The following is a 20,884-nucleotide window of genomic DNA, read 5'->3' as shown; positions in this document are numbered from 1 at the left end:
TTCCTGATTTCCCTCACGATGCGAGCTTTTGGCCCCTTGACCTGAGTAAGTTTCATGCTGATCAACAGGGGACTAACCTGAAACCACACTAGCATCTTCCTCTGCAGCCACTGAGACCACTCGGTTGCGCAACCGCCCCCACGTGTGCTTTGCACTGCCAGCTCTTGTCGGCCTTGTCGACATCCACCATGACGACGTTGCAAATGCGAGCCCCGCGGAAGTTATAAGATCAGTGAGGAATCCAGCATTCAGGATGGCAGACTCGATCAGCGTACCCGAAATGCAGCACACACTTGCCGGAGCAGCCTTGCTTGCCACTCTCGGCGCCCAGGTCCAGGGGCAGGAATTTGGCCCACTCAAGTTCAAGGAGGATGGCACTTTTCAGATTTCCATCTTTGAGGATCTCCACTTTGGAGAGAGTGAGTGAGAGCATGCTTACGTGCAATACGCAAAGCAACTGACTTGGTGCAGATGCATGGGACTCCTGGGGCCCAGAGAACGATCTGAAGTCCGTTACGGTCATCGACCAGATTCTCGACGCTGAATCTCCCGATCTCGTTGTGCTCAACGGGGACCTCATCACCGGCGAGAACGGCTTCATCGAGAACGCCACCGTGTACATTGATCAGATCGTTGCCCCCCTAGTCGACCGCGGTCTGACCTGGGCCTCCACCTACGGCAACCACGACCATCAATACAACCTGTCTGCCGTCGAGCTCTTGGAGCGAGAAAACAGCTATCCCAACTCCCGAACCCAGCGGATGGTCACTGGCGATAATGCAGGCGTATCCAATTACTACCTGCCCGTCACCGGCTCTGACGGTACCCCGAAACTCCTCCTCTGGTTCTTTGACAGCCGTGGCGGGAATTATTTCCAGCATGAAGACGGTGACAACGCGCCGCAACCCAACTGGGTTGATGAGAGCGTCGTTACGTGGTTCCGTGAGACCAGCCAGTCGCTAAGTGATGAACATGGAAAGGAAATCCCTTCTCTGGCATTTGTTCACATTCCTATCAATGCATCTCTCGCGGCTCAGGTTATCGACGGCATCGATGCGAACACGGAACCTGGCATCAATGACGACTACCCTCTTGCTCAGCAAGCGCAGGGATGGTGCGAAGATGGCACGAACAGCAACGAATGTTCGTACGGCGGACAGGACACCCCCTTCATGAAGGCTCTCGTCGAGATCCCCGGTGTTCTCGGAGTCTTCTCTGGTCATGACCACGGCGCTACTTGGTGCTATAAGTGGAGCAACCAGATTCCTGGCATGGATTTCAGCGGCGAAGGTCTAAACATCTGCTTCGGCCAGCACTCTGGGTATGGTGGATACGGTACTTGGGTTCGCGGGTCCCGGCAGCTGCTTATTTCGGAGGAGGCCCTTGGCCGTGGGGAGCTCGACACCTGGATTAGATTGGAGACAGGTGCTACAGTAGGGTCTGTATCGCTGAATTCGACCTACGGAGAGGATGTGTATCCTGCCACGCCGAACGACCACAGTTAGATAGTCGACGTATCCTGGCATGAGAGTTCCTGGTGGTTATAGATAGTATATAGTCATATGCGTAACCTTTCGCTACCCACCACCAAAACACATTTACGTGTGTAAAGTCCTTGATAACCCATGTTATTCCCCCTTCATCACCCCCCACGCCCCCTCCGCCCAAGTACTTTTGACCACAAACCTCTCAATCTTCCACAACTCCCCCTCCCCATGATGTCCCTCCTTCACAAGTTCAACCCAATACAAGTTCCCCGCCATAAGCCTCTCCTCATCGCCCCTCTCCCCTTGCCCCTCCCTGTAATGCTGCGACAGCGCCGAAGCAGTCATACTCGCCCTCTGGCCATCGTCCGCAATATGAATTCGCATATTCGTAACAAAATGCGTGGTGTTCAATCTTCCAACAAAATCAAAACAGTCTTTGTGGATTGCATCCAGCCCCTCTGAGACTCGCCCGTTGACGTCCATCGTCGCGGTGGGTGTTAGCGCGGAGTGGAGGAGTGGTGCGTCGTTTGTGTCAAAGGCGAGGACAATGCGATGGAGGGTGTCGGCTATTGCTTCGCGGCCTGCGAGAGGTGGGTTGAGGAGGACTGGGAGGGTAGGAAGGGTGGTCATGATGGCGGATGCTTTTCTCATGGTGTCTTCGTCTCGGTGGGGGATATATACTCGGCTTATGTCCGTGTTGTCTCCGGGGACGGATTTAGCGCTGGAGGAGGAGATTTACCTCCGACAACCCAAGGAGCCAATCTAAAAGGGTTGGTTTGACTACAGGTTGCCCAAGTCGTGCTACCAAGTCACGCCGGTTCGAAAGCTGCACCGTGCGATGGGCGTGCGGGCTGAGCTATACACCTACCGTGTCTGGTGATGGTCGATGGTGTATCCCTTGCGCTTTCCAGTGAAGGCTTGGGTTCCTGAAGGTGAAGACACATAAGCGTTTAAACATCGAGTCATTGAGTTGTGGATTCGTGGTCGCATTCGTTGTCATGTCTGCAAGCACCTGTCGAAGGAGACAGGCTTGCCAGTAAGCAATGTCTATTGCCTCCTCCATCCAGCGCACCCTTGAGCTCCATGTGAAGAACGCGTCGAGCCTCCCTGATGCTGGCAGGAGTGTCGAGGAGCCACATCGACTATTGGGGCGCAATAATTCGTCTCTTGAAGGTGAGTATATGAGCTTCTCAATCCTGCGCACTCAATCGGGTCCCATAGCAGCCCATTCGCCTCGATTGAATACCCCCTTGGTCTCCATCGAGAACATTGCTCTGAGTTTGTTGCCCGCTAGCTGGAGCCAGAAAGTTCCCGCCGATACCGTCACGAAAGCCGTTCTCTTGTCACTCTTAGTCGCTGCGACCAGCATTCCAGGCCCGACTCTCTCACATCGAATCAGGACATCTTTGTTATAGGTCTCTTCCGGTCCATCTTCCGTCGAAATGGTTTCTGGCAGCCCATTGCATGCCGGTTCACCGTTTCCGATAAGATTGAACTCATTAAACTCTACATACAGCGCATGCTCACCATGCTCCTATTCTCCAGTGGCGGCCTTGTAGCATTTGGCCGGCTCGAAGAAGGCAAGAATGAACTTCACAAGCTCGGTAGCTTGGATCTCATACTAGGATCAAGGTGGTCGCGTTGATTTCATTCCGGAAGACCGCGTCACGTATGCTAGCTCCACTGCAGATAGAGCCTAGGACTGATCTTGTGAGGATCTTGGCCATATCGAACAGTAGCCGGGGATATATCAGGTCCGGGGGTTGCTTGATCCGCTCGAAGATTCTGTCACCCGGCCATTTGCACCCCTAACCATATCCGCTGCGGAGCTGGGCATGCATCCAAAAAACCTCATTCCGCTATTTCCACGCAGAAGAGTTGCCGATGGTGGTTAGGTGCAGCGGAGAATTCCGGGGGAGAGAGGTGGCATGAATATGAGCACGAAGACTCGGTCATAGACTCGATTTATTTGACAATTCCGTGGTTTCATAAAAGGTCTAGGTTCATTACGAATACTGTAGTAGTCCGAAGATACACCACTCACCCAACTTCAGAATAATCGGCTCCGATAGGTTCCGATAGAAAGGACGCACGGACTTCATTCCTGGTATGAGCAGCACCCTTACCGTAATCCTGGTCGAAATGTCTGGAGTCAGCTCAGGTGCGTTAGATCTTTCGATTTTAGCCAACTGACTGGAATGGGGAGCCGTAAGAACATTGACAGAGGCCCTTGCATTTGCATGTTATAGCGCATATGTCTTCTATTGCGATGCAGATACTAGCATGGGAATTAAACGTATCTCATCACCCCACGGCAATAAGCAAAACTGAGTTGCAGTTGGTGCAGGAGTCTGCTAAGCCGATAATCCATCCGCGAAGGTATCATGAGGATCCGGAAACATCAGATGCCTATTAGAACAACTGCACCGCTAGTTGGCTGCAATATCGAATCTCATGACTTCAGCGGTACATTCTTACTTCCAGACTTTCACACCGACAGAATCTCGATTGAACCAATATCCAACAGGATCGTAGGGATTATCGGCTAGCAATCGGCTTCGGGAGCTGCAGCTTGGCTACATTTGACCTATCGTCTGAACTTTGCATTTAGAGATAGAAGAAGAAAGAAAAAGGCATGCTCGATTACTACTACGATACCATTACAAGGCCGGGTCTGTTCGTGGCGCTCTGGCAAGGCATTCTCATATGGAAATAAATGGCACGAGCTCTGGTTACGTTGTTGTGCAAACACTTGGGAAATGAATATATAATCTTTCTCCGCGCAGCTCCCATTTAAGGTGCTGCGCACGAGGCGAAGATTTGTCCTGGTGGCATAGTGAGTCCTGTTTGCTTGGAGGAGCCCATTGAGTCCGAGGAAGAGAAGGCATTAGAACCTGATATTGCTGCATCGTTTGGCTTCTGGAAGAGGGGAAGTCAATCTTGAGGGCTGTAGTAGTGCGACTCGAGGACTATGATCGTGTAATAATAATTAGTGAGCACTGTGAACAGGCACGTGTTAATCAGATGGAGAACGAGGAGTAGAGGAAACACTTTGCGAACCTCTAGCCGTGCTATATCCAAGGTAGAGGAATGATATGGAAGCCTGTTCATGATACTACTGAAGTCTTTTGCTCTCATGTTTATTCTTATACGCGTTGGGGACGAGACGCATCAATGTCAAATGTATCCAATGGCTCCCGTCACTCGGGTAACTAAAGGATGCGAGGGAGGTCGTTTAAGGATGAAAGACCTCGAAACAGAGATCAAAACCACGGCCATTCGATCGATAACACTTCCTAGTCGGCATGCAGATGGCCCTGACAGTTCGAACGAATCTGTGGCCCAATCAATGTACCTCGTCTGTCATCCGCTCTCGTATTCTCTGCAGCTGGCCAGACGATCACATCAACAGGAGGACTCGGAGAAACATCCCTCAAAGCTATTGCCAGTGGATCAGCCTTCGAGCCATTAAATGTGCGGGGTACCAACTCAGTGTGCTTGCAAATGACGTGAATTCTCATCCGGGCTGGGGCTGAGCCAGCATCGAAAAAACCATAAGCGCGTGACCACATTCTAGGTGGCATCTCATTCGCTCGCAGTGAGTACTCCAAGGCCGACAGATTCCGGTTCCAATTTTACAAGGACGTACCGAGAACCCTGCGTCAGGTCATGGGTTGGGTTTAGTAACGGACTGTGGCCGCGGAATTGGGATCACGACTCCCTGATAGTCGAAGTTGAGAGTCCGCCATACACAGGGTTCCCGACAAGATAGACGAGGAACTGTCGAGTCACCGTGAAAAGACAGTTAAATCTTTAATGGCGGATCCAGACCATGGGTTGGACCAATGCAGCAGATGTTCAGTGAGCTGCCTAGTGATCGGCTTCACGAGGCAAGATTATACGAGATAACATTGTACGGCATGCTTCGATACTGCAAAGACCTAACCACCGGAATCTCCAGGATGCCCAGCAAAAACGCCAACACACAAGTCATGTGCCAAAAAGATCGAGACTGATTCTGGATATGACTGATAGAGTCCATGTAATCGCACCAGCATGTTAATTCTCGCGATTTCGGATTACCAGAGATTGGCCAGTGCGTTTCTGCTATCCCTGCTTACCCCGGTCCGATCCGAGAAGTCAGCTCAGCTTCAGCTTTGAGATCCCTGTCAGGATACGCACGGGGAATCCGGTCGATGGCAAACTCGGGATATTTCTCGGCTGATTCTAGTAGGCCTCAGCCGCACTAGACTCTGGAAAGTTCTCATCAACTGAAGCAGATCTTCATGGAATCTGACCCGCAATTCAAACTATCGCGAAGACATGGACATCTCCTCCCGGCCACTAGTACCACCCCGCGCTGTGACAATATACACCAACACGGGACCGAAGCCTGCAAAGGATGGCAGCCAGTTGCTTGATAATACCCTGTTTGTGGGTCAGCGCTTTCAACATGCAGAACGTGATAATATTGGAGGTTATTTGAGGAGACGGCTTGACGACTCCACGATTCGAAATCGGGTACTGATTATGTACATCTGACATGAGGGGCCTCCCAACCGACGGCATATGGCTGACTGAGGTGTAGTGTGCTATGTGGAAGTACTTCTGAGCCGTGGCTACTTGAGACGCTGCATTCGGAGTTCAATGGATTTCCGCAAGACCTCTTCAGCTACCTCAACGTTGACAGAGGACACGGCCCGAGCACAGCAGTGCGACCGTCTTACGATGATGAGAACAAAGGCAAGAACTCTTCATACATGGGTAGATAGTTCGCTAACGTGATACATCGTAGAATTCAGCTTCCTCCTCAACTACCTCTCAGCAACCCATAGCCAGACCGAGCAGCATGTCCCAACAATGGACTTCGAGGACCGGATCATCGCAATCCACGGCATGGCAGCCCTCATTATGTCCGCCTCAAGGCTCGACCAGCGCAAAACAGCAAACGAACCAATCATAATCCTTTACCTCGCTAACCGGGGATTGCTTCCACGGCTGGATCGATATTTGGGGGTCCCCGACAACGTATGGCGCATGAACCGGCTCCTCCACTGTCCAGTTTGGATATACATGGACCTTTTCCAAGCCTGTGGCGACTGGTCGGGCGTATGGGATGTGGTACGGCGCGACCTTGCTCGACGCGATGTTCAAGCATATCAAGACCTGTTGCGTCCTTCAACACTGCACCTCACGCGGAGACTGCATCGAGCAACTTCGAATGTGATAACGCTTCGAGAAGACCTTAGGCTACACATTGCATCATTTAAGAGAGTCCAGGTGCATATCAAGAACAATACACTCGGGCCTTGGCCGTCCAGCGCACCGTTCAAGGCAACATTGGACGAAAGGGCAGCGGACATCTTAGAGGACTTGAACCACCATTGGGAGACTTCCGGAGTTGTTCTCCAGCAGTATAACAGTCTTTTGAGCCTGGTGAGTACACCCTTAAATCAGTGCACCTGGAAGCAACCTGACGGCGAGACTATAGGTTTTCAACACCGAAACAGTCACACAAGGCCAAGCAGTTGCTCGTCTTAATATGCTCGCTTTTGCATTCCTTCCTCTCTCTTTCGTCGCAGTAAGTTCTTTATATAATTGACTCCAACGAATTGAATTGACGCTGGTCAACCCCACTAGGGTATTTTCGGGATGTCCACCTTTTCGGTCTCAGCTGTCTGGTACCCCCTCTGGGCCTTCGTCGTATTTGCTATTGTGGTATTTGCGGCATACATTGCTAGCAAGTTGTCAGGAAACAGTGAAGATGGTCAGTGTTCAGCGCTTCGCGAATGCTTTAACTTGAGATTTCAGAAAGCCTCGCCCCTGCACACACCATCAGACAACAATCAATGTAGCGGAACAGCCATCGTCCCCGTCGCTACTGGCCTGGCACCACAGATGCCCCCACCCAACCGCCGCTGGGATACGGTGCGTAACAGACGCAACACGCAACATGCCCAGAGGAGAGAAGAGCACGAAGAACATCTCAAACAAACCAAGTCTCCAAGTGATGGTGCTCAAGACCCACCAACGCCATCGCCAGCTCCACAACTGCATGTACGTGGACAAACTATAGACTCAGTATCTGACTATGAGAAGCAGCCACCTGATAGCTCGAGCGAGGAAGACCTAGATGGTAATAATCACATCGCGAGCTTGCCTGCTGTTGTTGAGCGCCGTCGGCATGTTCTAACAGAGGAAGATTTACTGGATCTCCGCGGGGGAAATATTGAGAGGCAACAACGGATGAAGTCCCAAGGGGAAAGGAAGGTTCAGCGGGGGGTGACCCTCGTTTACGGGCCTTATAGTGATATATAACACCGAGCCGTATCTCTATATATCAATAATAATGCACACGAAAACCACCTTGGGACCAGTCAATCAAGGTATCTCGAGGTTCACGTGTATATCACGTTTGCTCAAGCAAATAAGAAAGTCTCTATTTAGTAGCTAAGACTGATGATATCAAAGCTAGAGAAGGAATAAGAATAAGTAGTAATATTTAAAGGTTATAAATATCTAGCTTGTTTACTAGTCCTGATTAAGTAAGTAGTCTACTTTAACAGAACCTTATTTATCTATCTTAGGTTACTTACTACTATATTACTATTAATTTATTTATATTTATAATATTACTCCTGCCTAAAACAGGTACTGACCTTAAGTATCTTAGGTATAATTCTTTTATAACTATAGTTACTTTCCTAATAACCTTTTATTAATTAACTTCCTACTAATATAATAGTAAGGCTTCTAGTATTTTTTTTATTATATTCCTAGTTAGGAAGTAAATTAATTAAGTATAATAATAATATAAGTTATTCTTATCTTAAGTAAGTTAATAGGTTAGTAGCTATTATAAAAGTCTTTATTTTTAGTTTAATACTTCCTTTTTTTCCCTCTCTTTATACTCTTTTATATATTTAATATATTATCTAATATATTGTTAAGAACCCAGCCAGGCGGTCTACGCGGCAGAATAATGCGAACCAGTAACGTTGCGACGAGATAATAGTATCCCAGAACACTATTATCGGGGAAGAAATATTATCGGCCACGGAAGATTACGCTGTTATAATATTTGGGCTCTCAACATATTAACCACCTTCGGTGTTAGGGCGGACCTAGCGATACCAACAGGCACGGACGGATACTAACTGTTGTATGACGGAGGCCACCCGGCGAGACGCCCACGAAGAAAGGTCACGTGCGTATACCATGGCGAAGGACCAAGGGAATGGTATACCAGGGTGGTACCTAGGTACCCGATGGAAGACCATGAGGGTGGTATACCGGAATGGTATACTAGCGAAGGATATTTAAGGACGCTCATTACCACTGTATCTAGTCTTACTTGTTCTTCGTGATTAATTACAAACTGTTATCTCAGAGTTACCTTTGGAACAGCAACACACTCGTACGAACTACTCTACAGGTATCTTATACGTAGGATACTTGGCCTTGCCTACCTCGACTAAGCTCAACCTGACCGTGACTAGTCTTTATACTAGTTGGACGTGAAGCTGTGCGGAAAAGGATTAAGTGAGTTAAGTCAAGCGTTGCGAGCTTACGAGAGGTTACCAGGGTTAGGAAGACGCAGAGAGGTCTGTTCTTCCGTAACATATATCTACTAGACTATATATTTATAAAGTATTTATTGATCCAATCTCATAAAGTTTAAATAGCTATAGCCTAACTACTTAATAATCATTTAATTAAGGTATACTACTAGTTTAGGATTTCGATTTGGGCAGACGCTGCCTTTTGCGGCCACAAATAACGCCAAAAACGGCCTCCACGGCCCTTCTGCTAACTCAGCCGCCGCGCGCATAACAGCACTACTTGGCCACGCACCCGTGTTCCTGGCACGTGACAGGGGCCACGCTTGTCCGACCGAGTTCCCCAGTGAAGTACCATCCAATCCTGAAGCTGTTTGCTGAACAAAGCCGCTGCGAGACGCTTTGTCGCCTTTCGAGGCCAGACTCTAAGGAAGGGAGCCAAAAATGGCTTCTCCCCTTTAATGTGAAGCACACTTTCACCGGTTGCCTTTTTTTATAAATAACGAGCTTCTTCCCGTGGGTTTGTTCTCTCGTCTCGTCCCTCAGCTATCTCCCCTTCCAACACGATTCCCTATTATTGACCGGCACTTTGTCCTTGTTCTACTTTTACTTGTACCCTCCTTTTACTAGATAGTCGGTCGGTTCCTCTTCCCTAACTTATGGCTCGCCGCCCCCTTGCCTATGCTGGCCGTAGCAGCGACGACGACGAAACCGCTAGTAGTGCGTCTTTCCGCCTAGTCTTGGACGACGCCGCCAGTGTGGATTTGCAGATAGACATCACAGATATCATAAACTCTAATATGCCTCCCCCTACTCGCCGTAGAGGCAAAGGTCGACCCCGTCAAAACCGCTCTAGGAAGAGGCTTTCGAGCAGAAAGTCTCACAAGAGTAAGAAAGGGTCGCCTCGTCTAAGCCGCCTAGAGACGGACTTAGACTGCAGCTCTAGTAATAATGACGTGAATATTAACGCCTGCTGTTCTTAACGTCCTGAGCGACGATGTTCCCAGGAAAAATCTCGAAAACCTGCTGCTCTGCTAGGCGCCGCAAGACAAAACGATGATTCGGACACCCACTCCAGTGACGATGACTGCAGTAATAGTGGCTCCGACAACGACTCTAACTCGGACCCTGACGTTGACTCGGACGACGAGATATCATCAGACAGTGATGATGATGGTTACGCGGACGGCACTAGAAGAAATATTACGCGGATGGACGAGAGATGGGAACGGTAGGCTGAAAACCCCTATGGTCGCAGCGAGGGCTACTAAACGATTAGGTATTGCCGAAAGAGGAATAAGAAATACAGGGCGCTAGCAGACTCTGTGTGGGCAGACCCTGCTTCGGCTCTTCGCATTGCAAGGAAAAAGGAGTTGACTCTATTCCTCTGTTGGTGCCTGCGGTTGCGGCGGGGGAAGAATAGCCGGAAGCTAAGGGGTATCAAGAAATTCAAGTCTCTGGATACCGACCGGAAGTTATTCCTCCGTTACTATAAAAAGGTTACCGGGGAGCCAACGGACGATAAGCTCGGAAGGCGAATAAGAAAGGTTAAGAGCAATCCCAGCCCCTCTTCCGAACGAGTTGCTAACCTGTTTCTGCCCCAGAGTATTCGCAGGATTGCAAGGGCGCATGATTTAGATACGGATGAAAAGGAAGACCCCGATGTTTATTAAAGATGTGGTGCCTTTGCAGGAGACAACCCTGCGCACCATGGAGAAACGGTTCGATCTTAGTCTTTAGCGTATGCAGTAATGTCTCTACCCTTTAATAGCGTGCTTTACGGTGAATCGGATTAATGCGATGCGTCGTCTTCAGTATCAGCATTTGCAGTGTTCGATCCAACGAAATCCTTATGGTGGACCGCCCCGAATCCTTCTAGAGATCAAGTATAAATTTGCCAAGAAATACATGGGTGTGACGCAAGCGTATGTAGCTTCCTACTTCTTTCCGCACTAGAAATCCCGTTGCTGACTAGCCTATTAGAAACACCTTCCCCCTCCCCGAGATTATTTATGATCGTCGTTGATGCTGAGCCCTTATACGTTCATTCTTAGCATTCTCTTTTATGATGATGCATTTCGGGCTCCGGGAATAAAGTCCATGGAGGACCTCCGACGCCTGTGGGTGGAAGATGGCCGCCAGCAGATGGAGGTCCCATTTAAAACGGGACAAGGCTAAACACTACGTATTCTGCAAGGTCAAGAGCGTCCGCGGCAAGATTCAGATACATCGCGATCAGCCCATCCTCTAAAGTACCCTATCCCGACAGCTCAAGGTCTTCGGCGAGATCGCCGGCTTTAAGTGGTCGTTGTTCACGCATCGGTTCCGTTACGGTGGCGGCACTATTCTGAATGAAAGCGGTAAGTTGTGGAATATGCTACCTTGCCCGTCCTTCCGTCATACGATACTGATTCAGAGTCGTTGGGATTTCTAGGTCTTGTCAGCGATGCCCAACAGAACTTGATCATAAAGCACGTGGATATCCGAACGTTCCTGAACTATTACCTTCCTCGGCATATCGGCACTGATATGCAGGCGTTGATAAGAGGACTCAAGCTAGATTCGGCCATGATAAGGGCGGTCACTCGGATGGGACGATAGATTAACCGACGTCGGCCCCGAGAGCTCACTAATGCGCAGAAGGCCACAGTGGAGCACGATCCAGAGCTGCAGAAAGTCATTCGGAAGAGAGATGTGTTCTCCACAAAGCTCCAGCGTAGTCGGAAAAAGAGTGGCCGGAAGCTTGATAAGCTTGACAAGCTGAAACGGGATGTCACGAACACACGGAATCGACTCTTGTATGCGCTCCGCCAACGTGTGCGAGAGGAATTTGACGAAGAGCAGGCGGTAGTTGATATTGAGCGGCAACTGGCGGGCACTGCAATTCTAGACGAAGAGGCGAAGGAGCAGCTTCAAACTAAAGAGTAACTCCTTCCTTAGCAGATTCACCTGCTAGGTAAACTCATAACTTGGCCCACCTCCTTGTCGGTAGAAGTTAAGTGGCAGCGGCGAAATAAGGCTACCGAAGCCGTTCGACTCTATTGCGATGTTCTGGAAGGTGGCCCGCGGCGAGGTCGACGGCCCAAGCGGACTGTTCCGGTTCAAGACACCCGGATGCCTAGCCCCACAAGAGAAGTTATGGCGCCGACCCAACCCCCTCTTCTTGCCCCGTCGCCCTCATGGCATAAAATTGCCTTGCAGGAGGCTGGCAAAGACATTCGAACTGCCGCGAAGCCCCGAGCGTGCTTTCAATGCTATGGAAACCCTGTGGGTTTTGACAATCGGCGTCTGCAGCAGTACTCCCGTCACAGAGGTTTGTTGCGACACTTCCGAGCCGTGCATCTCGATGATCGTTACTGTAACTACTGCAACGAGTCGGTGGACAACGAGATGTATTGGCGAAAGCACACCGTAGACAAGCATCGCTTGAACGTCAGATACCTTGGGGACTACCCTCATGATCTTTGAGTATATTAGGGATAATACTCTGGTCCAGGAGCATATTTACACTAGATAAGCCATGGAGAAGTTAACTGGTTCGTCCAAGTGTGACTGTAGAAATAAAATTCCTTAATATTCGCTAGTCTAGATTTTGGCCTGCTTCCTGATTTTACGTCCTTGGTTAGAGATTTCTGGCGTCTCGCCGGATTGTATCAAGGTGTTCTGCTGGGAAGAGAGTATAGGATCTTTCCTGAACAGACAAGAGAGCCGATATCCAATTGCCTCACATCTCAACAAAGACAATATCTGAAAGGACCAAAACAGGGAAGGAATACAGTCGATTCGAAAGAATAAGAAGCGTGAAGAGGAGAGGAAGGAATCCGTTGGTACCTCATCTGTATATACAGATGAGGTACCAAGGCGTCACGTGACCACGCGGAGTCTACGCAGCGTGGTCCGTGACAATATCTGAGGTACTGTAACTACCGGAGATGGTTTGGTTCATTTAGTCAGGGCCGTAGCGGGTATGTTGCGAAGTGACGAGAACAGTAAGCGATACAGGACTTTATGATTGTTATGATTGATTGTTTAAAATTTGTCTTCCATAAAGAGAAAAACAATGCTATTAACGCACAGCAAATGATTGACAATGCACAGTACCAAGACGCTCTAATCTTAAAATGGCATAAACAACTCTTGAACCATTGACCAATTTGTGTTTATCAAGGAGCGATCGAATTCGTATATTTACGTAGTGCGCCACCGGTGAAGAACATAGCAAGCAAGAATTTTACGACAGCAAGGAACTCCTTGAGGTTTTCACAGCATAAAACAGATGTTGTAGTTTGAATCAAGATTGTTATTAATATAATATATTTAAATTAACCCTTAGTTTAGATATTCGTATCCTTATCTAGTTCAGCCGATCACGTTTAGCCGAGCACGTTTAGCCAGAGGATCAGAGTACGCAGGTTGGTTAAGGTGCTAAGATGGTTATAATAGCAGTAGAGTTAGCCGGTCTAGGTGCAAGATATAGGATCTGGATACTCAGCTCAGATTCCACCCAGATTCAGCTCAGACTCGGTTCAGACTCAGCTCAGACTCAGCTCAGACTCAGCTCAGATCATTACCTGGCGGATAATTCATCTAGATCTCAGACTTGCTCAAAAGAATGGGCAGCATAGACGCACGTGCAAGCCTATTAATCATATTAGAGCTTTAGTTGTGTTCTTCTCCTTCTGAACTGGTTCTCCATCTCTGGCTATCATGGGCTGGGTATTCTTGGCTTGGCTAAGCATATACTTTACCAAGAGCAGGCCTTGGTAGCGGTATCACTAATAACAAATGCCCGTAACACCGACCTGGTGGAAATTGCGAGGGCAAATATAATAATACATGTGTAAAATCTAATAACTAACAAACATTGCTTACAACTCTTAATTTAGCTAATTTCTGTTTTGACCACAAGCTATGTTTTTTTTTGCTTAAACTTGATAAATCCTACCTGGCCGCCAGCGCTAACTACTAATAAGAGTATCAGCATCGTACCAAGTAGTATAAGAGCCACTGAGATAATGACAACAGTGTCTAGGTAATATTTTACCCAGTAAACACTCATAATATCGAAAGATTCTACTTGGGCTCTTACCTGGAATCGAGTTTTGTATTTGATTCGAGTCCCTGCACCAGATGGCCTAGTAACAGCTATAAGAGAAGAAACGAAACAGCTTCTGTGTCTGGAATAGTCATCTATATGATTCTATAAACCGGCCATTATTTTCTCACTACGCGGACCAGTCATATACTTGGATCTATGGCTGAACAACCTGCAGAGGCGGGGCTTATTGACATTGCTGACACATCGAAAGCTACCCTAACAAGCAACATCATTATCGCGATATCTGAGCCGGAAGCCGAGTTAGACAAAGGTCCGTCAGACACAGTCCATGAGGATGCCCGTATTCAGTCAAATTTGGTGGAATTGGTTTCTTCGTCTTCCATCACCCTTGCAACATGTTCCCCCAAGCCAGACGATCCGCCGCCTGGAAGCTCGCAAACAGGCGAAAAAACGACCTTCCATCCTATTGATACAGAAGGAATATCCCTCTCTGCGGGAATCGTCTCAGGTGCTATCTTTCTCGGTTTCTCTATATTCGTGTTTGCGCAGTGGTGGCGAAAGAGAAGGGACTCGAAAGAGGTAAAATGCACTCAAACTCAGAACCCGCAACCCTATGATCCAAACTGTTCCTACTTTTCGTTAGATACCAGATCTGCCTCGTAATGATTGTATTTTTTCATTTCACAAACCGCGGGCTGTTTTCCAAGATCTTATTTAGTGAGAATACGGAAGGTTGCACTTTCGGAATGACTTCCAGCAAAACCTTCGAGTCCAGACTATAGTTTGACCAGCGGCTAGGCTCGTTCATGCTGTACACAATGTTAGAAACAGACTGGTTAATTGTTCCTAATTTTTGGGGTTCGATTACTACATTAATAAAGTAGGCTTTTGAATAACTGGTTAAAAATGATGTTAAGTATGCAATTTTCTTTAAAAGAAGTGGGGCAGCGAAGCGTGCCTTGAACCTAGATTCCCCAGGCTAGCTTTCTAAGGCTAAGTACTTGTTTCATGTCCATTATGAGCAAGGTTCCCAACCATAACCTTCCAGCCTCTCCTAATACACCTATGGCGATTGTAAAGGATTTCACTTGAACCTGGTCAATATCAGGGTACAGTCATTTATTCCCCCACCAGTGTCCCTCTATAAAGATATCTGCGGTGGCAAATATGGTGCGGAATTGAAGAACCCGTAGCATTAGAAAGCCATACACGGCTTACTCAAGGTGGTTACAACAGGAACCGTTAACCGGCCGTTGCTTTTTTTTGCCCGGGGGCACATGTGGAAAGAACGAACGCCTGAAACCCCAATAACTGGGCATTTGTCGGTTAATTTGTTCAACCGGGTTATTGCCCGGTTTTTACTCGGCTTGCCTGCAAGAACCCGCAGGCGACAACGAAATGCTAATCGCCCGCCCTACCGCAAAAATTTCCGTACACTGCCCCACCAACACGAAAATATATAATCGGTCACTCAACTAAATTTTCGACGTAGTCATTCAAATTTCACTATGATTCTATATTGTTGAGATAGTAAGATAAACAGGACTCTACGCTTCTAATAAACGTAATTTTAATGACTAGTAACGAGTATACCACCCCTCTGAAGCTATACAAGATGGAGAGATAAATCCAAGAGTAGGACGACGAAACCTACGTCGCAGTGTTTGAAAAATGCGAGGGCTCGAGAGCGGATGGAGGTAGTACTAAGGAAACTACATCAGGTAATACAAATGCGGCGGCCAAGGTGCCCCAAGTTCCTACTGGTGAAACTACGCTTCCCCAGGGTCCAACCACTTCGACATGATAGCTAGACAGGGAGACAAACAATGGCAGATAAGTTCCGGAATAAATCGTACATGTACTGTATGTATCCGAAGCCTCTTGATCTAGCACTTTTAAGAAAACGGCCTGTGAGTGTGGTCGCTTTCAATGTAAGAATACGTATACCCACGATCCAAGGCGCTACAGTACAGTACCTTGAGAATTGCAATGACTGTAGATACGTGGTATCTATGTCAGCGTTGGCAAATGGTCTCCTGTTGCTGATGTCTGATTAGATGCCAATGGATGACCTATCCAAGATTAAGCCGGATCAAAACCGCGAAGCTTATTCCAGTACAGTATTACTTCTTAGTGGCTGTCTATATGTGCAATAACTCTACTGTACCCAAATGCCTGATTGGAAAATCGGCGTCAAACATAAATGCCTTCCATCTGCACGCTGTCCGTTCCATTCTTCCAAGGACAGATCTCGAAGTAACATTTGGATGTCGTCCGAGCTCCCGTATTCTTTACCCTGCCAGACCGACATACCGGACGTCTCACAAGAATAAAACCCGTCGAAGGGTAACAGTCGGGCTGAAAGGAAACGTATCTTTTCAAAGCACAGTCGGTGAAAAATGTGGTTGCACAAAACGGCAACTGCATAGCTGGTCTTGTCATGAAGATGCCCGAGACAGATCGGGCATTCGTCGAACAGAATCATATCACCGCTCGTCTTCCAAGCCGAAGCAGGAGGGAGGACATTCTGCCCTCCTTTGTTCATCACAGTACGGCTCGCTATCAGTGCTAAGCTGAATGTCCGGGAGAATTTCTGATTCAGAATTACCTGGAAGCGAACTGGCAGAATTTGGATCGACACTGCCCAATAGCGACAAGATCTCACCGTCCATATATAATGGAAACCCACATGTCTGTTCCAGTAGCCGGATAGTTGGCTTCGGTGCAAAAGCAACTTCAGTTGACTCTCTGGCTCTAAATGAACCGTCTTTGCCGCGAAATCCTCCTTGCTCGCCCCCGTTAACCACAGTCTAATCTGTTTAAATGTGTCAGACGTAAGTTTTCAATTTGCTCAGCAGGACCCTGGCAGATTCACATTCTAGGATGCTGCACTGATACCCGATTAAGGCCGACTGGGGACCGGAATATGGTCATGAATATGACAACTGACCTGAAGAAAGGCCTGATGCGTCTTCAGTACTAATCAAGCATAACAGCACAGCTCGGCCGCAGGTATGCATGTAACCAAACCCCTACGTCGAGCAATAGACCGTCGGGTAAAATGTGGGTACTTGATTTGCGTGGCTCTGACCAAGCTCCATTTGTGGCAAACAAAGCTGTCACTAACTACTCGGGCAATGTGAACCTCCTAACTTCTTCCTCTTCGAGTTTATGATAAATGCATATCTCCACGTCAATTTAAATGGCTGCGGCCCTGCTCCAGACGATTCTGCACCCAGTCGACCGGACCTGAACGAAAATGACTTTCTGCCAAGCTTCGAGCCGCAGTAATGCCGTCCTTGTCCTTATCCATCTCGCGGGTTTATCATACTTCCTCTTCTTCATTTCCTCTTTTCTTCTGTACCATTTCCCTACCTCGCCAGAGGTGATCTACGAGGCGCAGGTTACAGTGGGATGCGCCTTCAGCTTCCCATTCAAAGACATATGCTTTCGTTTCCCAACCCTAATCACATGATAATTCTAAGTCGAATTAGGATTAGTGCAAAACCGGAACTAGCCGACCGTAAGAGCTGTAATGTATCAAGCCGGTAAGCCGTAAGTCGTGTCTGTAACGGACGAAACGTAGAATCTAGACTCTCTTTGGCTTTTCCAATCTGGAAGATTCCATGCAAACCCAAGCAAACAATCGATGGTCGCCGATTTGGCAATTTGTCAACATCTTGCCTCCTGACTCAACGTGCAGTTGCTCACTGCTGAGGGTTACCACATCCGAAAACCTTGCGTGAGGCTATCCTAAGCCAAGCAGGATCATCAAGCTCCTCAATATTGGTACTGGATTTACTGACTTGATGTTCACCCCCTGCTAGTGGCCATGACTAGACTCGCAGTACTGGGCGGCTGAGTGACTTGGGAAAATCGCAAAACCCGGGATTCATAAGTCGAGAAGGAGAAATCGCCAAGGCCAAAGAACTATTCGGAAAAGTGAATAGCGCGTTCAGTCGCCCTCCAGTAGAGGATCGATCATGCATGATGAGGATCTCTCATTGAAACGTTGGCGAAATATGGGGTTAGCTAGCTTGGCTCCACCCACAGGAATGCTGAATTAGATCACCATAGTAAAAGGGTGCAATGTAAATTTGCTTTTTTTCTCTCTGGAAAAATGATTGTTCCCTTAGCATATAAACCAATGGGAAGATATTCTCTCGCAGCCTCACTTTTTCGGTGATTACCCCTCCTCGACGATTTTCTGAGCTGGGTCATCAACGAGATCATTTCTCTAGGCCGCTCTTCTATCACGCGGATGAATGGCTTGACTTTTATACATTATCTTTCGATTGCCTGCTCTTTGCAATTCAGTATGGACCCTCTGTCATGTGCGGCGAGTGTGATTGCGGTCATTCAGCTAGCTGGTGCTCTTGCAGATGTCTGCGGTGGTTATATTAGGAAGGTCAAGAATGCTCCAAAGGACATTGATAATCTGAAAAGAGAGATCAATAGCCTTCAAAGCATACTTGAGTCACTTAATGAATCTCTGCGTGGACCCGGTGGCCACAAACTTACCACGCTTCAAAAGATATTTGATGACACTGGAGAGTGTAAGGTGACTCTAAAGAACCTCAGTGATAAACTCAATCCCGAAAATACGCAGAGCTCAACCAGGAGGAGGGTATTTCGACATTGGAAATGGCCTTTGCAGCGCACGGAAGTGGATGAGGTTATTAGCCAGCTGAAGGGGTATATATCACTGTTTACAAGGGCTTTGCAGATTGATCATGTGTAAGTCACCTTATTCTATTTTTTATTAGCTAAAATACTTACTTTACTTTCACTTAGGAGGTCTACCAACCGACTTGAACAAAAATTTGACATACGAAACCTGAAAATTGTTGAGAAGGCCGCGTATGATTCCGCCGAAAATAAACATAAGGAGTGTCTTCCACAGACCAGGAGCGAATTGCTTCGTCAAGTCAAGGACTGGGCTGTATCAAAACAAGGAAAATGTATATATTGGTTGAGCGGCGGCGCCGGTACTGGAAAGTCGACAATTTCTCGGACCATAGCGAGGCAGCTCGACGAGAAAGGATTACTTGCCGGCAGCTTCTTCTTCAAACGGGGCGAAGAGGGCCAAGATAACGCGAAAGGCCTCTTTTCAACCCTGGCACAGCATTTGGCGATCACCATTCCTGAGCTCGGACCAGAGATACAGAAAGCACTCGAGGTTGATCCTTACATTTCAGGAAAGGTTCCTGCGGAGCAATTCACGAAACTTCTACTTCAGCCTCTCATTAATTTAGATCTAGGCCACACCGTCACCTTGGTGGCTGTGATCGATGCATTAGATGAGTGCCAGTCAGATACCAATTATGATGATGACCATGATATCAAGGTACTTCTGCGGCTCTTACCTCGGGTACAAGCATCGAAATCTGTACGCTTGCGATTCTTTCTGACGAGCAGACCTGAACTGCCAATCCGCCTGGGACTTCAAGAAGTCAAAGACAACCTTGAAAGTATGGATCTTCACAGCATCCCTACATCAGAAATAGCTCACGATATCTTGATCTTCCTGGAATACTCATTGTCACGAATTCGACAGAATAACGACCTTCCTCCAGGATGGCCTGGAAGAGACGCTATCGATAACCTTCTTACGAGAACAGTGCCGTTATTTATCTCTGCGGCTACCTTGTGTCGATTTATTGGGACAGCTGATGACCCTCAGGATTGCTTTCAGAACGTTCTCAGTGATAATTCAATTTATGTATCCGAAATGGCGCGAACGTACCTACCAGTGCTGAGTCAACTTCTGGTGGGTCAAAATAAGTGGTCGGCTTCGCGTTTCCCTCAGAAATTCAAGGATATAATAGGTCCGATCATCGTGCTTGCTACCCCACTCTCCGCCAACGCGCTCTCGCAGCTTCTTGGCGTGAAATCAAGCATCACATCAGACAATATCAAAAACTTGCTGAAACGGCTTCACTCTGTTCTTATCGTACCAAATGATCTGGACGCCACTGTACGACTCCAACACCTATCTTTTCGGGATTTTCTTCTAGACGATGTAACAAAGGATGCCGAGGAGAGTAAGAATTTCTGGATAGATGGAGAGGCAACACACCAGAGGCTTACCAACCAATGCCTTGCACTCATGGAAGAAAGGTTGAAGCAGAATATTTGCATGTTATCTGATGATTGCTTGCAGCGAAGCGACATTGACTCTGATTCTATTGATGGTAACCTGCCACCAGAGCTGCGATATGCCTGCCGATATTGGACCCAGCACTTGATGCAATGCCGGGACCCAGCAAATGAGATGAAAAAAGCATTCTCATTTCTGGAAGTGAATTTCCTTCACTGGATGGAAGTGATGAGCATTTTAGGTCTTATATCCGAGGTTGTTGAAGCAATAAGCAGATTACAATCTGCCATTAGAGTATGTATTCACGAATTATTAGGGACCCACTAACGCCAAATATAGGGCGCTAAACATCACAACATCTTAGAATTCCTCTATGATGCCCGTCGATTTGTACTTAAAAATCGGCATCTAGCAGACACCGCACCTCTACAACTTTATTCCTCCGGCCTCATTTTCTGTCCACAAACTTCAGTAACTAGGAACATGTTTATGTCTAATTTGTCAAATTGGTCTCAGGTACCTAAGGTTGAACAGTTCTGGAGTGCGGAGCAGCAGACGCTGGAAGGCCATTCTGATTGGGTTCGGTCAGTTACCTTCTCACCGGACGGCACGCGGCTGGCCTCCAGCTCCGATGATCGAACCATCAAGCTCTGGGATGCCAGCACGGGCGAGCTACAGC

The 20,884-nt window shown here is 47.8% G+C and overlaps 8 protein-coding genes across 8 annotated transcripts in view; 6 read left to right on the top strand and 2 right to left on the bottom strand.

The window, feature by feature from the left end:
• Window positions 1-280: 280 nt before the first annotated feature.
• Window positions 281-1,505, top strand: BJY04DRAFT_228779 (metallophosphoesterase family protein; the record flags this gene model as incomplete). The annotated part of the gene is made up of 2 exons (XM_073718918.1): window positions 281-419; window positions 472-1,505. 2 exons carry the CDS (start codon window positions 281-283, stop codon window positions 1,503-1,505), a joined length of 1,173 nt encoding a protein of 390 aa, XP_073569659.1.
• A 123-nt stretch (window positions 1,506-1,628) lies between these two features.
• BJY04DRAFT_219652 (nuclear transport factor 2 family protein) lies at window positions 1,629-2,138 on the bottom strand (the record flags this gene model as incomplete). The annotated part of the gene is made up of 1 exon (XM_073716630.1): window positions 1,629-2,138. One exon carries the CDS (start codon window positions 2,136-2,138, stop codon window positions 1,629-1,631), a length of 510 nt encoding a protein of 169 aa, XP_073569658.1.
• A 2,166-nt stretch (window positions 2,139-4,304) lies between these two features.
• Window positions 4,305-4,915, bottom strand: BJY04DRAFT_192542 (uncharacterized protein). Its single transcript, XM_073711783.1, has one exon. It carries the CDS (start codon window positions 4,623-4,625, stop codon window positions 4,422-4,424), a length of 204 nt encoding a protein of 67 aa, XP_073569657.1. The 5' UTR covers window positions 4,626-4,915; the 3' UTR covers window positions 4,305-4,421.
• An 895-nt stretch (window positions 4,916-5,810) lies between these two features.
• On the top strand, window positions 5,811-7,805 carry BJY04DRAFT_208361 (uncharacterized protein; the record flags this gene model as incomplete). The annotated part of the gene is made up of 5 exons (XM_073713980.1): window positions 5,811-6,019; window positions 6,091-6,230; window positions 6,313-6,923; window positions 6,979-7,068; window positions 7,128-7,805. The coding sequence occupies 5 exons, from the start codon at window positions 5,811-5,813 to the stop codon at window positions 7,803-7,805; spliced, it is 1,728 nt and encodes a 575-aa protein (XP_073569656.1).
• A 1,900-nt stretch (window positions 7,806-9,705) lies between these two features.
• On the top strand, window positions 9,706-12,565 carry BJY04DRAFT_228777 (uncharacterized protein; the record flags this gene model as incomplete). The annotated part of the gene is made up of 10 exons (XM_073718917.1): window positions 9,706-10,002; window positions 10,039-10,277; window positions 10,326-10,593; window positions 10,685-10,778; window positions 10,818-10,971; window positions 11,144-11,252; window positions 11,316-11,406; window positions 11,481-11,521; window positions 11,648-11,893; window positions 11,990-12,565. The coding sequence occupies 10 exons, from the start codon at window positions 9,706-9,708 to the stop codon at window positions 12,512-12,514; spliced, it is 2,064 nt and encodes a 687-aa protein (XP_073569655.1). The 3' UTR covers window positions 12,515-12,565.
• Window positions 12,566-14,317: 1,752 nt separating this feature from the next.
• BJY04DRAFT_192533 (uncharacterized protein) lies at window positions 14,318-15,086 on the top strand. The gene is made up of 3 exons (XM_073711782.1): window positions 14,318-14,734; window positions 14,795-15,001; window positions 15,064-15,086. The coding sequence occupies exon 1, from the start codon at window positions 14,434-14,436 to the stop codon at window positions 14,686-14,688; it is 255 nt and encodes an 84-aa protein (XP_073569654.1). The 5' UTR covers window positions 14,318-14,433; the 3' UTR covers window positions 14,689-14,734; window positions 14,795-15,001; window positions 15,064-15,086.
• A 2,014-nt stretch (window positions 15,087-17,100) lies between these two features.
• BJY04DRAFT_192530 (uncharacterized protein) lies at window positions 17,101-17,777 on the top strand. Its single transcript, XM_073711781.1, has one exon. It carries the CDS (start codon window positions 17,365-17,367, stop codon window positions 17,578-17,580), a length of 216 nt encoding a protein of 71 aa, XP_073569653.1. The 5' UTR covers window positions 17,101-17,364; the 3' UTR covers window positions 17,581-17,777.
• Window positions 17,778-18,423: 646 nt separating this feature from the next.
• Window positions 18,424-20,884, top strand: part of BJY04DRAFT_208359 (uncharacterized protein) — a gene marked incomplete at both ends in the record, with an annotated part of 3,734 nt that continues 1,273 nt past the window's right edge. The window contains 3 exons of the mRNA XM_073713979.1: window positions 18,424-18,842; window positions 18,900-20,499; window positions 20,545-20,793. Of these exons, the coding sequence (XP_073569652.1) occupies window positions 18,424-18,842; window positions 18,900-20,499; window positions 20,545-20,793 (2,268 nt within the window). The remainder of the gene's footprint in view (window positions 18,843-18,899; window positions 20,500-20,544; window positions 20,794-20,884) is intronic.

Source organism: Aspergillus karnatakaensis (genome assembly GCF_047715665.1).
Source record: "Aspergillus karnatakaensis strain CBS 102800 unplaced genomic scaffold BJY04scaffold_34, whole genome shotgun sequence".
NCBI lineage: Eukaryota > Fungi > Ascomycota > Eurotiomycetes > Eurotiales > Aspergillaceae > Aspergillus > Aspergillus karnatakaensis.
This window is presented reverse-complemented; position numbering and strand designations above follow the sequence as displayed.

Coding starts and splice junctions, on each gene's coding strand:
- BJY04DRAFT_192542 (XM_073711783.1), bottom strand. CDS start 4,625: ATGAGAGCAAAAGACTTCAGTAGTATCATGAACAGGCTTCCATATCAT.
- BJY04DRAFT_192533 (XM_073711782.1), top strand. CDS start 14,434: ATGAGGATGCCCGTATTCAGTCAAATTTGGTGGAATTGGTTTCTTCGT.
- BJY04DRAFT_192530 (XM_073711781.1), top strand. CDS start 17,365: ATGACTTTCTGCCAAGCTTCGAGCCGCAGTAATGCCGTCCTTGTCCTT.